Genomic DNA, 14,537 nt, shown 5'->3' on the forward strand with positions numbered 1-14,537 from the left:
TCCGAAATGTTACTTTTACACCAGGTAGTGTGGCTGCATATAGAATCTTTGCCGGTGTTAAATTTACACCAGTGTTTTTGCTGTGTACGTGAGCTTCCCCCCCCCCCCCCCCCCCCCCCCCCCCCTCATTCCTTATTGGTGAGCTCAAAAATTTGTGGACCAGTGGTTTGTAGTCCTCGGCCTGAAATGCTTCTAGCAGGCAGGCAAAGTTTTACTGAGATGACGTCAAACGCGTCATTTGACGTCATCTCAGGAGAAATTAGATCAGGAAAGCTGGGCCAAGTGAAGACTGGGTTAGACTGAGGGAAAAAAAAACTTTTTTTTATATTACAATAGCGATTTTATAATGATACAACGCCGGTTCGAAATCGGTGAAGTATCCCTTTAATTTAATCTATTTCAATGTCAAAGAAGCACACGTATCCATGTGTGTGAACTTGATAATGTGGTGTGAAATTGAATGGAATCACAAATGTCAATGGACTGGCAGCACCTAGACCTTTCCTTCTCCAAACCCCGATCCGTTGAAGAATTTCCCTAACTTGACATCTCTGGTAGTGTAAGGGCGCCCCCTAATTTCACAAATCAGAAATGCATTAGTGAATAGATAAGGTTAACGTTGATCAACCCAACAATTTGAGACTACATTATTTCTGTGGTTGGCAAACTCTGTGTAAAGGTTCAATCCAAAACTACTGTAGTTTGGGCTGTACTGACGTAGAAGCGAAACAATGAAAGGTCAATGTCAGTCAATGAAAAATGTAGGCCTACCGCAGAGAGAATTAAGTTAGTACCACAAGTCTTCATATCTTTACATTTTAGGCAAGGGTATAATTGTATGATTATTTTTAATTGGGGTGTGCTAAGATGATGCATTTTTACAGAATCCAATGATAAAACAGCAAATTAAAAAGCTCTATTTATTAATTAAATGTCAGTTTTACCAAAGCGTAAGACATACTTTATCCAGAAATTCCAATGAATAATCAAATGTACGAGTTATTTTTAAAATTGAACAGGAAAGAATGTCCTGCCGTATGGCTTTAAGACAGAAGGCATCAAAATAACAACACAAATCAAATCCTAGCACCTGATATGCGGACAATGTTTTAGACCCAGTACTGTGGCCAGGTATGTACCATCCCAAAAATAAACAAAATTAAACAGTGCAGTCTCCAGTGTTCCCGAACATACAATCTTATAATATTTACTGAACTTTCACTAGGTCATAAAAATCATGTTGGTAGTGAAAGCCACAGTCTACATATTTTGTCAATCTCCCCGCTTTTTGCATTTTTCTTCGAGAAAAAAATCTCTCAGCATCAAAGATGCACTGATCATTATACAAGATCACATATATGAAATTGTTACAAAAGACTTGCTTTTATATAGTTGAAAAACAAATAATTTAGACAAAACAGGGCATTATGTTCAATTCTTCTGATTAAACATCTTGTGTTTAAGAATGTAAGTATTAATATATACAATGACATTTCGATAGAAAAACTTCAAAACAATGACATGACTGAACTATAAGCTAGTAAGCTATGTCTGAAGGCCATCCATTCGTGGGATGGCCTTTTCTCATGATCATGTGTTATTCTTCATTTGTTATGAAAGAGCATTTGAAAAATAAAGTTATGACAGGAAGGACAGCAACAACATGGTGGCTGCTGTGAACACACAACAGCCTCTCTCCGTCATCTGCTTCTCTGCTACACATACACACGCCCTCTTCACACTGCACAGCGTTTAGGCACATTTCTACTAAAACTGAAAATAGACATTCAACCAATTGTTCCACATTCATCAGCAGCCATATTATTACAAATAAAAAACATTTCTGCCTGGTCATGCACCTCTGAGGAACACTATATTTAAAACAGAATGAACATGCCCTCATCATATTCCAATATCTACCCCACTTAAGATCAACTGCAGTAGCAAAACATAAAGCAAATATTCAATCAAAATACAACCAATAACAAAATCGGTAGTGCAGAATTTGGACATTCATTTTGACACTCATCAAAAACTCCACAGTACTTATATTAATAAAATAATAAACATTTGATAATATATATCACAGATGTATAACAGACTGGAAGCAGGCGTTGAATTATTAAACAATCCCCATTTTTGTTTTCAAACAAAGTATTCGAAACAGCCTAATCATTTGGAGTTCATTAAACTCTCAATGTTATGAATGGGCGATGTCAATAATATGGAAAATGATTTGTTGATCAGCAAGTATCCCCTTGTCTCTAATATATTTAAGACTTGAGTGTTTAGAGAGAGCAGCCCAGCTCCCAAATACCAGAGCCTATTGTTCTTCAGCAGGAACTAAAATACCCAAACATAGGGAGAATGCATTACGTCCATAACGAAATGTCAATACAATATTACCTACATTATATATATAGAAAATAATACCCAGAATAAACCCATGAGAATGTCTTCTACAGGTTGAACAATTGTAAGGATTAAGATAGCACAAAGGGTCTCCTTCGAGTCTAAAACTTTGGTTCAGAGTTGAATTTAGAAAAAGTCTATAGATGTAACACCAACCTCTGTATAAAAGTAAAGTCTAAATGTATCCTCAAAGCTGTGGTAATCAACAAGCAATCACAAATTTCCCTACTTCACATATAAAGCTCAGTAGTCATTAACCTGTCTTTACCTTTCTATTTTGAAATGAGATACAGCTAATGATATTGCTAAGAGAAAATAAATAAAAAATCCCTTAAGATGTCTTGCTCTTTAAATGTCTTGGTCTTAGCAAAGAAAATTATATTATAGTATTCAAAGTGCAACAGCTTCGTGTAAGTCCAAAAGAAGTACTGAATTCCACTCCTTTAAGCATTAATCCCTACATCATGACAATTAAAAGTGGTCTACGTAATTGATTTGGCCAGTTTTCCCTTCAGTAACTGACTTAACCTGACCGGGACGGAGAGAGACAGAGACAGAGACAGAGCCAGAGACAGAGAGAGAGACTTCCCTCACACCCCACAGTCGTTGCTCCGGTCCAGGAGCTTGCGGGACAGGATGAGGGCGGTGGAGAGACAGGCCACGACTGTGTGGAACAGCAGCTGCCAGCAGTTCCTCAGGCCAAACAGGGACGCATTGCACAGCACCAGTACGCCCAGCAGAGAGAGCGCCTTTAGCCTCTTGTATGACGAGTGGAAGAGATAGAGCTGGCACTGTGGGGGAGACGTCCACACATGGACTGGGGTTAGAAAGTACTTTTATTTATTGAGGGCAACAAAATGGAAAAGTATGTGTGTGTGTGTGTGTGTGTGTGTGTGTGTATGTGTATGTGTGTGTGTGTGTGTGTGCGCGTGTGATCTGTCCTACTCCAAGCTATCAAAGTACCCCGTCAGCTTGCCAATATACCCTGAATATTCTCTATTTTATCTGTCCAGGCTGCCATTAGCCACAGATGTAAGCTTCACCACCTCAAACACTTCTATTGTTCTATTGTTTTGCACCACTAATGTAATTCTGGTGGTTTGGTTGTTTCCATAGCCTTGTCCGCTGTTTCAGTGCGGTTAGGCACAACATATTGAAGATCTCCCGCTCCTTTAATTTTATCCTATTGTGTATTTTAATACCCAACCAATTTTCACATGTCAGGGATTCCCTAATGTCAAGGAGGTCTTTGATGGCTTTGTTTATTTCTCTGTGGTATCAATGCTTTTTGGCAATAAATCTTATACCGTTGGAAAGCCTGTTTAGTTCCCTTTCAAATGGTGCCCGATTTGTAAGGAACATGCATTTCTGGGATGAGCAGAAGTGCTGAGTATGTGGGTTGCGCCCATGAAAAATATGCCAAATCTATTCTGCCATTGCCAAACAGGTTATTTTGCTGTTGCTATTGACACTTGTTTTGAGCTTCTGCTACCCCTAGTTGCTGCCAATCAGGTGCCTGATTGGCACCTGATTGGCAGCACCTGTGAGCATGGGCCCTACACTGTAAGTACAGCTACAGTCAGTAAGTGTCTGCTCCAAGAATCGGCATGCCGCCTTTGACTGATCTGGATAGGGCCCTCCGTGTCACCTTTCATCCACTTCATTATTGTTACAATTGGAGTTGCATAAAAATAATTTTGTATATTCAGGAGGCCTAGCCCTCCATCTTTCTGTTGGGTTAGTAAATTGAGTTAAACTCTGTTTTCCTTTATTTCAGCAATCATTTGATTCCACGTATTAACCCTAACCCTTTCTGGTATTATAAGAGATAATGCTTAAAATAAGAAAATAAGTTGTGGGAGAATTTCTTTCAAACATGCAGTAGTTATTTTTAAAACTTTTTACTAATGAAAATACCCTGATATTTTATCATCTCTGTATCCCATTTAAACGTATAACATTGTTTGAATACCTGATACTCCGGCGTACCAGTACTTAAAGATTCATATTTATTTTCATTAATTTTATATCCTGATACTGTGCTGTATCCTTCAATCTCCTCCATTATGTCCTGAATTGAACTTTCAGGCGAAGTTAAATAAATAATGACATAATCTAAATATCATCATCATATAATAAATATTTGGTCTGTTAAGCCCTTTGAGACTGTAATGGTGATTAACGGCTATACCAATAAAATTGAATTGAATCTTCATATAGTCCTAATATATGCATTTGTTTTCCTATCTTCATCCCTCTAATATTTAAGTTTTGTCTTATACTTATTGTCATCACTTCAATATATATTGCAAATAGAAGGAGAGAGAGAAGGTCTCGTTTTCTAGTGCCTCTTTGGATTGTAAATTTCCTCGACAAGGTACCATTTGTTTTATCTATAGACAGAGGTTTAATAAATAGTGCTTTTAACCATTGGCAGAATGTCTCATCCATACCAAAGCTCTTAATTGTCTCAAACATAGAAGGCCAGTTAACTAGATCAAAAGCTTTTTCAGCATCTAAAGTCATCAGTATCAGCTCATCATTCTCTTTTTGTGCATGATCAATTATATTGAATGTTCGTTGTTCAATGTTATTATCAGCCAGGATTCTTCCTGGGATAAAACCACATTGGTCGGGAGTAATTATATCTGTAATTGTGTCTTTTAGTCTGATAGCTAATATTGATGATAGTATCTTATGATCTGTGTTAAGTAGTGATATAGGTGTATGTGAAGCACATTTTCTGGCATCATTATTAATTAATGTTACTTGATGATGACCATGTTTGAGCCCACTTTATTGTATCTAATGCATGCCTGTTTGCTCTAACCAGTAGTGGACTTAATTGGTCTTTAAAAACTTTTTAGAAGTTATTGTAAATCCGTCGTTACCTGGAGATTTCCCATTTTTCAAACCCTGCATTTGCTTATATACCGATGTATACAGTATACAGTTTTTCGTAGCAACTAGCAAATTATTCGACAATCTGGTCCAGTAATTATTCTAACTTGATCTGGTTTTAAGTTTGTAATATGTGCTTTGTTTCTTGAGTTTAAAAGCCAGTATTTTTAAGGACTTCTGCCTTCTGACTTCTTCAGAGATGCGTCACCGCAACCAGTTCAGAAACAGGAAGTTACCAGAGAGTGCCAGTTCTCTTCCTATTGGACATTCTCTGGAGAAACTAATCTTTGTTTTCTTCTGATTATATTACTCTGGTGTAGTGCAGCAAGGCACAGGCAGATATATGCATATGCAAGTGTGTGTGCGTACGTATGTGTGCATGAATTTACATATATGGGGATACATGTATGAATGATATATCATTATGCATGCATGTCTGTGCTGTGAATGTGAAGCCGTTGTTGAAGGTTAACAAAAAAAGATAGGAAAAGAAAAACACATACATGTTAGGTTAGAAAGTACTTCTGAAGGATAAAATGCGTTACTTAGAGCTGAACATCAATAAGAATGTGTCTTACCTGAAAAAGACATAGCACAAACGCCAGGAGAAACGCCACCACACTCCATAGTGCGTCATAGTCGTCCTTTTCAATAGGACAACATTATAGATGTAAACAACTATTCCGATTCAGATTCAGCTTTATTGGCCAGGGTTGCTTAACAAACAAGGAATTTGACATTGTTTAACCCTTAGCTCTCCAAGAACAACAATCAACACTTAACCTATTGTTAATATATAAAAAAGAAAACACAAAACAGAAAGAACAGTACAAAATATAAATATACTGTTAAGTATAACAATACAACATAATATACTAATTTGCAAATATACAATAACAATATAAGAGAGGGAAGAAATGGTGCAATATCAGTGCAGTCAATATATGTGCAGTCAATATAAGTAATTTAAGATTTCAATATAAATACAGTGCAAGGCAGTTCAGTGCAATGGCAATATATTAATAACAACAATATTGGAATTGAAAAATTTAAATATACATGCGGTAGATGCAGAACAGTGTTGATAGCCCTTGTTCAGTGAAAGGTTGGGGGCTATTTCTGAGCGTTCAACAGACTGACTGCTTGGGGAAATATGGGCTGTCATTTCAAAAGCAGAGAAGTAAACCGTATATCAGTGTTTCCCCCAGCACTGTATGGTTAAGGCGGCCGCCTAAACAACAATAGGGCCCTACCTTGACTACCAATGTATAAAAATATATATATCTTTTTTAAAAAATATATATACATTATTTATTTTTTCTAAATATTTTTTAATTATTATGAATTAACAATGTAGAAAACTCTCGTAGGGTAAGAAAACATACTTCCATCAGGTATTAAAAATAAAGGTAAATAATGCATCGTAATACTGTTCGCTACTAGCCTGGGTTTACCCATGCTGCCTTGCTCGCGATTTCATTTCGCACTGCTAGGCAGCCTGGATTCCATGGATCCGATTTTCTCCTGAGATAGTGAACCAATCATACAACGGAGAGGGACGGCAAGACGATGACGAAGTCTGCGACACACCCATCGCCTTCCTCCCCATCGAATCGCTCTACATACGTCAGCTGGTATAATTGATACGATTGGCTATGAGCTACGCACAGACTCATATGATAGACATTCGTAGCGCCCAATAAACGTCTCCGGGCAATCGTAAACCACGCCATAAATACGAGAAAATGTATGTGTGGTTCCCAGACCTCATCTCAATGTAGATTGAGATGAGGTCTGGCATTAGCCAGACTAGTTCACAACAATGGTCGTGAATGGAATTGAAAGGAGTCAAACCACCCCCCCCCCCCCCCCCCCCCCTTGACCACCTTGACTAAGACATTTTCTGGGGGAAACACTGTTTTTTAAAGGCTCAAGAATATACAATTACCTTGAAATACTGTTCTATTGTCGATGATAATGACTGAAAAACATGCTTAGCAAGACGTGTTTTTACTAGTCATTTAGCATACACTTTTATTCAAGGAGACCTACAGTGAATTTAAACCCTGACCTTCATGAGCAGGTCTTGGATAGATCCTGGATAGGTCCTACTCAAAGAGGCCTACAGGTAGGTATATTGTAGTCGATTCCAGGCTGGAATCGGTCACACAAAGGACCCTGAAGGGGAACAATGAGGTGATTCAACCCCCTACCTGGAAGGTGTTCTCCATGAGGTGGACGCCCCGGACGAGGTTCAGAGAGGCACACACGATGTTGAGGACCAGGGATAGGATGCCTGCTGGAGCCACTGGTTCAAGTCTCACAGTCTGACCTATGCAGCCACAACACAACTTAGATAACAGGACCAACTACTACTAGTATAGTACTACAAAAGTTTAAACCACCGCCTGCTGCCATGTCAAGCCCACATGGAATTAAAGCACAATGCATCGCTGAAGGAGCCCTCAGGGTAAGGGTCAGTCCCGGTCCCTTTAGGAGGGCCAACCCAGTTCCTTTAGGGGTCGAACCCGGTCACTTTAGGGGGTCAGACCCAGTCCCCTTAGGGGGTCGGACCCAATCCCCTTAGGGGGTCAAACCCTGTCAAAATAGGGGGTCAGACCCAGTCTCCTTAGGGGGTCAAACCCAGTCAACATAGGGGGTCACATCCAGTCAACATAGGGGGTCAGAGTCAGACCCAGTCCCCTTAGGGGGTCGGACCCAGTCCCCTTTGGGGGTCGGACCCAATCCACCTTGGGGGTCGGACCCAGTCCCCTTTGGGGGTCAGACCCAGTCCCTCTTGGCTGGGACCACCAACAGCCAAGGTGTCAGACTATACGTACCCTTTTCACCCTCTAATGTATAATACTGTAGGTAATAGGCTAAAATGGAATCAACAGCATATTTTGTGATGGGAGCTGTTGATGGTTAACCTACCAGACCCAGGGCCGTGCTCCAAATGCCCGTTGGCGAGCTCCTGGGCTAGCTCCAACTCCTCTATGGTTAGCGCTTTTGGAGGCCGTCGTTTTAGGTCATCCTGGACCTCAGCCAACGTGATCTCCAGCGCCGGGCCACCCCCGATCTGGTTGTATTGCTGCTTTAGCTTCTGAATACTGCCGTCTGTATCAGAAAAAGCAGAGTGGCTCTCAGCACACAGGTGCCATCTAGGATTGAATGATGGGTCACACCAAATGTGGGAGCCGCCGCCTCCTCGTACGCACCAAACTCCAAAAAGGGATATGGCCGGGCAGCTAGGCTGATCGCCTTGCCATCGAAACACGCCTTGAATGCCCAGCACAAGTCCTCCAGGAAACAGAAGGCCTTGACTACAGAGAGGCCGCGGTGGCACACGGCCATATAGGACACTCCCTCCGAAGAAACGAAGCTTAGACATTGGGAGGGAGACAGGTGTTTTAGTAAACAAACCATAATGTCATTATTCAACAAACCAGAGGGTCAACCCCCAGGGTCATCTGTCACCAGGGATATATGATACCCGAGATGAGCTTGAATCAAAATACAATGTCTGTATTGCTTCATATGTTTAGTTTGCTTAGTTCCTACTATATATTTAGGTCCTGGCCCTTGACCGTCCCTCTCTCGGGGAACCGGCTCAGTGCCTTGCTCATCTTCCTGAGCTGCTGCTTCCTCTCCTGGAGTTCTCGGTTGTGCGCGAAGTCCGTGGAGGCTGAGAGGGGGAGGCCGTCCCTCAGCCGGACCACGAAGGCGAACAGGATCATTGGCATGGTCCACTTGGCCAATGAATCACAAAACGTCTACATCTGGGGGAGTCAGGCTCGTCGTCCCTCACAGCAGTCATCTCTGTGCGATAAGAGGTGGTTTTCAGTCAGCTGTGAGGATGGTTGAAGAGGCAGCCGATCATGTCTGTATGATAAGAGGTGGTGTTCACCTGTTTGTGGACATCGCTTCGCACCCTTATCTCCGTATCCTTGGATTAATACGGTCAAATAGCTATTTTATCTTGAGAGCTAACAGCATGTTTTGAAAAACCTGTAACCGTATGAAGACTTAAACTAAATGTAGACGTGATTTACAATACCGAGCAAGTTGTATGTTCGAACATCACGCAGCTAACCAGCCTAACTGTGTTCTTCCTGATCAACCACAACACACGGGAGCCCAGGAGAGACAAAAGAGGCGGGCAAACTCGTTCTTGTAGTTCGCCTTCGTTTCGTTCCCGGGCGTTATCATTTCACGACAGAACGCCAGCACCGGGATGCTCCAGTATGGCGACACATTAGTGCCATAATTCACTAATGTGATAAAAGATGCATTCGGGCGTATTATATTATTCCACACGCGTAGATATTAACTGCGAGCGCGCAAATGATCTCTGCGCGCGCAAAACTATGGCAAGCCGAGTGTGCCACAATTCGACTTCAATTAAACGCGTTCTGAAACGCCAGCACGCGTGGCCAGAACGCGTTTTGGTTTTCCAGAACGCGTTCCGGCGTTTCAGCGCGCGCGCCCAGAACGCGTTCTGGCATTTCAGCGCGCGCGCCAAGAACGCGTTCCGGCATTTCTGCGCGCGCGCTCAGAACGCATATTAGCATATTAACAGCACGCGTGCTGTTAATATGCTAATGCGCTCCTCCCCTCAATTTTCTCAGCCAATAGATTTGAGCCGTTTTCACCCAATCATATGCTAGGGCAAACACACAGACAACATCAGTCGAGACCAGGGCCCCGTTTCCCGATAACGATGGATCTTCGCTCGTACGATCATTCTCCCGATGGATCTTGCGATCCATCGATCATTTCTTTGGAGCGTTTCCCGAAACTCCTCTTAACGTGAACGCGCATTCGCTGCACTCACGACGTCGTAGGATTGTAACTGTCTACTGACACGGTGCTGAAATGGGCTCCGTAGGAGGGGGAGACGCAGGAATGTCGCAGGAAAATTGTGTTAAAAAGGGTTAAAATATATCCCCATCAAGGACAACAGCAGAGTAGCCTACGGAAAAAATAGACTGCAATTATATGAATGCTAAAGACATTAAAACACAATTGATTATGCTTAAACCGACATATATCAGTCCTAATCCTGAATGCACTGTGCGTTTCACGGCATTTTCCCCCCTGAAATAATTCCATATGACAAAAAATTAAAAATAGCTTGTGTGACAACTACATTTATCTTAATGGGCTGATTTCTGAAACATGCTTTGCGCAGCAAAGAGAGCCAACTTAATCTGATTCCGCATAAGGGTTTCCTTGATTGATAATTTGATTGGCTATAAAAGCCCCTCCGGAAATAGGGTAAGGTATGTATTGATGAGGAATACAACGAAGCCCACCGTCTGGCCCGGTGCATCGTTGAGCGCACGATCGGGAGGTGGAAGTTGCGCTTTAGATGCCTTCACAAGTCAGGCGGAGGGCTCCAGTTTTCGCCGGCCAAGTCATGCGCCGTGATATGTGTGACGGCTATGTTGCACAACATTGCAGCTAAGGCTGGGGTGGCATTGCTTGAACCGGAGGACGCTGAGGACGATGACGACGAGGAAGATCGGTGTGAGGACGGCCTCCCTCATAACTACGCGGCTGGTTTTCATGCGCGTCGAAGAGTGATTGAGACTTTTTTTTAACCCCCTCCACCCTCCCACATGTCACTAAACATTCCCGTCAACGTGACCAATCCCCACCATATCCCAGCCTTTTGCCTGCTCCTTTGCTTGTTTTTTATAATTTATTTTATTTCTTTATTTTTTCTTTATTTTATTTTTTTTAATTTAATTTATTTTTTACATTATTTTATGCTACGTTTTATGAGTAGCCTATGTCAGTCTGCACAAATCCCCCCACTTTCTCTCACACATTTTGAGTGCCCTGCCTGCGCAAACATTTTCTGGACTGTCCCGTTTTATTTTGGCCATTTTAACATCTTTATTAATAAATTAATTAATAATCTTTATTAATTACCAAACTAAGAACATAAAGGCGCAATGCGTTTTAATAAAACGCATCCAATAGACGGAATGCCCGATGGTGTCGCCACTGAGGCTATAGCTGACGATGCTCTTAGCGTCCTACGAGTACCTACGAGCACCCCTGGAGTACTCGTTAGCTACGAGCGTTTTCAAGACGTTCGTTCCCCACGATGCTTTCGGGAAACGCGGTGAAAACTCTACGATGCCCTTTCGACGCACTTCACGATCCACTTAGGCTAACGACGCTTTCGGGAAACGGGGCCCAGGGCCCCGTTTCCCGAAAGCACTTCACGATCCACTTAGGCTAACGACGCTTTCGGGAAACGGGGCCCAGGGCCCCGTTTCCCGAAAGCGTCGTTAGCCTAAGTGGATCGTGAAGTGCGTCGAAAGGGCATCGTAGAGTTTTCACCGCGTTTCCCGAAAGCATCGTGGGGAACGAACGTCTTGAAAACGCTCGTAGCTAACGAGTACTCCATGGGTGCTCGTAGGTACTCGTAGGACTCTAAGAGAATCGTCAGCTATAGCCTCAGTGGCGACACCATCGGACATTCCGTCTATTGGATGCGTTTTATTAAAACGCATTGCGCCTTTATGTTCTTAGTTTGGTAATTAATAAAGATTATTAATTAATTTATTAATAAAGATGTTAAAATGGCCAAAATAAAACGGGACAGTCCAGAAAATGTTTGCGCAGGCAGGGCACTCAAAATGTGTGAGAGAAAGTGGGGGGATTTGTGCAGACTGACATAGGCTACTCATAAAACGTAGCATAAAATAATGTACAAAATAAAATAAAATTAAAAAAATTAATAAATAAATAAATTATAAAAAACAAGCAAAGGAGCAGGCAAAAGGCTGGGATATGGTGGGGATTGGTCACGTTGACGGGAATGTTTAGTGACATGTGGGAGGGTGGAGGGGGTTAAAAAAAAGTCTCAATCACTCTTCGACGCGCATGAAAACCAGCCGCGTAGTTATGAGGGAGGCCGTCCTCACACCGATCTTCCTCGTCGTCAGCGTCCTCCGGTTCAAGCAATGCCACCCCAGCCTTAGCTGCAATGTTGTGCAACATAGCCGTCACACATATCACGGCGCATGACTTGGCCGGCGAAAACTGGAGCCCTCCGCCTGACTTGTGAAGGCATCTAAAGCGCAACTTCCACCTCCCGATCGTGCGCTCAACGATGCACCGGGCCAGACGGTGGGCTTCGTTGTATTCCTCATCAATACATACCTTACCCTATTTCCGGAGGGGCTTTTATAGCCAATCAAATTATCAATCAAGGAAACCCTTATGCGGAATCAGATTAAGTCGGCTCTCTTTGCTGCGCAAAGCATGTTTCAGAAATCAGCCCATTAAGATAAATGTAGTTGTCACACAAGCTATTTTTAATTTTTTGTCATATGGAATTATTTCAGGGGGGAAAATGCCGTGAAACGCACAGTGCATTCAGGATTAGGACTGATATATGTCGGTTTAAGCCTAATCAATTGTGTTTTAATGTCTTTAGCATTCATATAATTGCAGTCTATTTTTTTCGTAGGCTACTCTGCTGTTGTCCTTGATGGGGATATATTTTAACCCTTTTTAACACAATTTTCCTGCGACATTCCTGCGTCTCCCCCTCCTACAGAGCCCATTTAAGCACCGTGTCAGTAGACAGTTACAATCCTACGACGTCGTGAGTGCAGCGAATGCGCGTTCACGTTAAGAGGAGTTTCGGGAAACGCTCCAAAGAAATTATCGATGGATCGCAAGATCCATCGGGAGAATGATCGTACGAGCGAAGATCCATCGTTATCGGGAAACGGGGCCCAGAGCTCTTCTTTCGCGAATCAGTTTCTCTCACTCCTAATCAGGAGATTGTCGGCAGGTGCTGGTTGGACCGGGACCGCAGTGTATAGAGCCTGCCCAGACAGGCTTCTCCCTCCTCCCGGCATTTGATTTCTGCTGTTTGTTTGTAACACATGGACTGATGTTCACTTAATAACAATATAGTAATAACATACTAACTAACTAATATAAATATATGATTAATATATTCCTCACCATGACCTGACGTGTAGACACTGTGAAAAAGAAATAGGAAAAAGGTGACCAAAACGTTTCACTAAATTAAAGGCTATGAGTGAGTTTGTAGGTGAGTTACAAATGTATCAAGAGTAGAGGCCAGTTTAATGTGAAAAGGGATGGTTAAATGGTAAATGTTGTGAATATTTTGGGGGCAATTTTGGCTGCAATATTTTACACCAACTATTTATGTAATGTGACAGGAGCAGGATGGAAGTCTTCCTAAAGGGCTTGGTCTGTTGGGTACCAATACCTACCAGTTGGTTACCAATAGTATCAGTTGTAGTAGTATCTATCTCCTCACCTCCCTATATTATATATATATATATATATATATATATAGTTTTTTCTATCTGTCTCATTCCAACTGATGAAGTGAATTATACCTCGTCTTATAGGCTACTACCACGTACAGGCTAAAACCTGCAACTGCATGTTAATACTTCAGACGGACTTATTTACTTCTCATGGAATTTTAACTCTAACTTCTGAACTCTTTTATTGTTTTTATTGTACTCAGAAGACGAATAAGCTGACTCATGTAATGCTGTAATAAATAAATGTAATAAACAATACGCTATAAATAAAAGTATTTTTTAATTATGTTATCATAGTTGCCACGGCACTTACCATACACAATGTTCGGTCAAGTAGCTTAGATAGTGTATAGTCAAAGTGTATGTACTTGTAGTGTTCACCACCTCCACATTAACCACCTAATTTGAAACATCTTAACATCTTTCGACTTTAAGAACGACACAACAGAAAAGATTCGCGAAAGAAGAGCTCTGGTCTCGACTGATGTTGTCTGTGTGTTTGCCCTAGCATATGATTAGGTGAAAACGGCTCAAATCTATTGGCTGAGAAAATTGAGGGGAGGAGCGCATTAGCATATTAACAGCACGCGTGCTGTTAATATGCTAATATGCGTTCTGAGCGCGCGCGCAGAAATGCCGGAACGCGTTCTTGGCGCGCGCGCTGAAATGCCAGAACGCGTTCTGGGCGCGCGCGCTGAAACGCCGGAACGCGTTCTGGGCGCGCGCGCTGAAACGCCGGAACGCGTTCTGGAAAACCAAAACGCGTTCTGAGCACGCGTGCTGGCGTTTCAGAACGCGTTTAATTGAAGTCGAATTGTGGCACACTCGGCTTGCCATACAAAACAGCCTCTCGCGCGCGCAAATTACCTCAGCGCGCGCAAAACCTCTCGC

The 14,537-nt window shown here is 42.2% G+C and overlaps 1 protein-coding gene across 2 annotated transcripts; it reads right to left on the bottom strand.

Annotated features, from left to right (window-relative positions):
• Positions 1-906: 906 nt before the first annotated feature.
• On the bottom strand, positions 907-9,639 carry sec22c (SEC22 homolog C, vesicle trafficking protein). 2 transcript variants are annotated; one of them, XM_030349170.1, is made up of 7 exons: positions 9,221-9,639; positions 8,875-9,132; positions 8,532-8,695; positions 8,248-8,430; positions 7,527-7,645; positions 5,892-5,957; positions 907-3,203 (listed from the first exon to the last, which is right to left on the bottom strand). In XM_030349170.1, exons 2-7 carry the CDS (start codon positions 9,054-9,056, stop codon positions 3,003-3,005), a joined length of 915 nt encoding a protein of 304 aa, XP_030205030.1. In that variant the 5' UTR covers positions 9,057-9,132; positions 9,221-9,639; the 3' UTR covers positions 907-3,002. The 2 variants fall into 2 exon arrangements, with proteins under 2 accessions (XP_030205030.1, XP_030205031.1); XM_030349171.1 differs by having other exon boundaries at positions 8,875-9,631.
• Between the last annotated feature and the right edge of the window lie 4,898 nt (positions 9,640-14,537).

The sequence above is a fragment of the Gadus morhua genome, chromosome 23, assembly GCF_902167405.1.
Source record: "Gadus morhua chromosome 23, gadMor3.0, whole genome shotgun sequence".
Lineage (NCBI taxonomy): Eukaryota > Metazoa > Chordata > Actinopteri > Gadiformes > Gadidae > Gadus > Gadus morhua.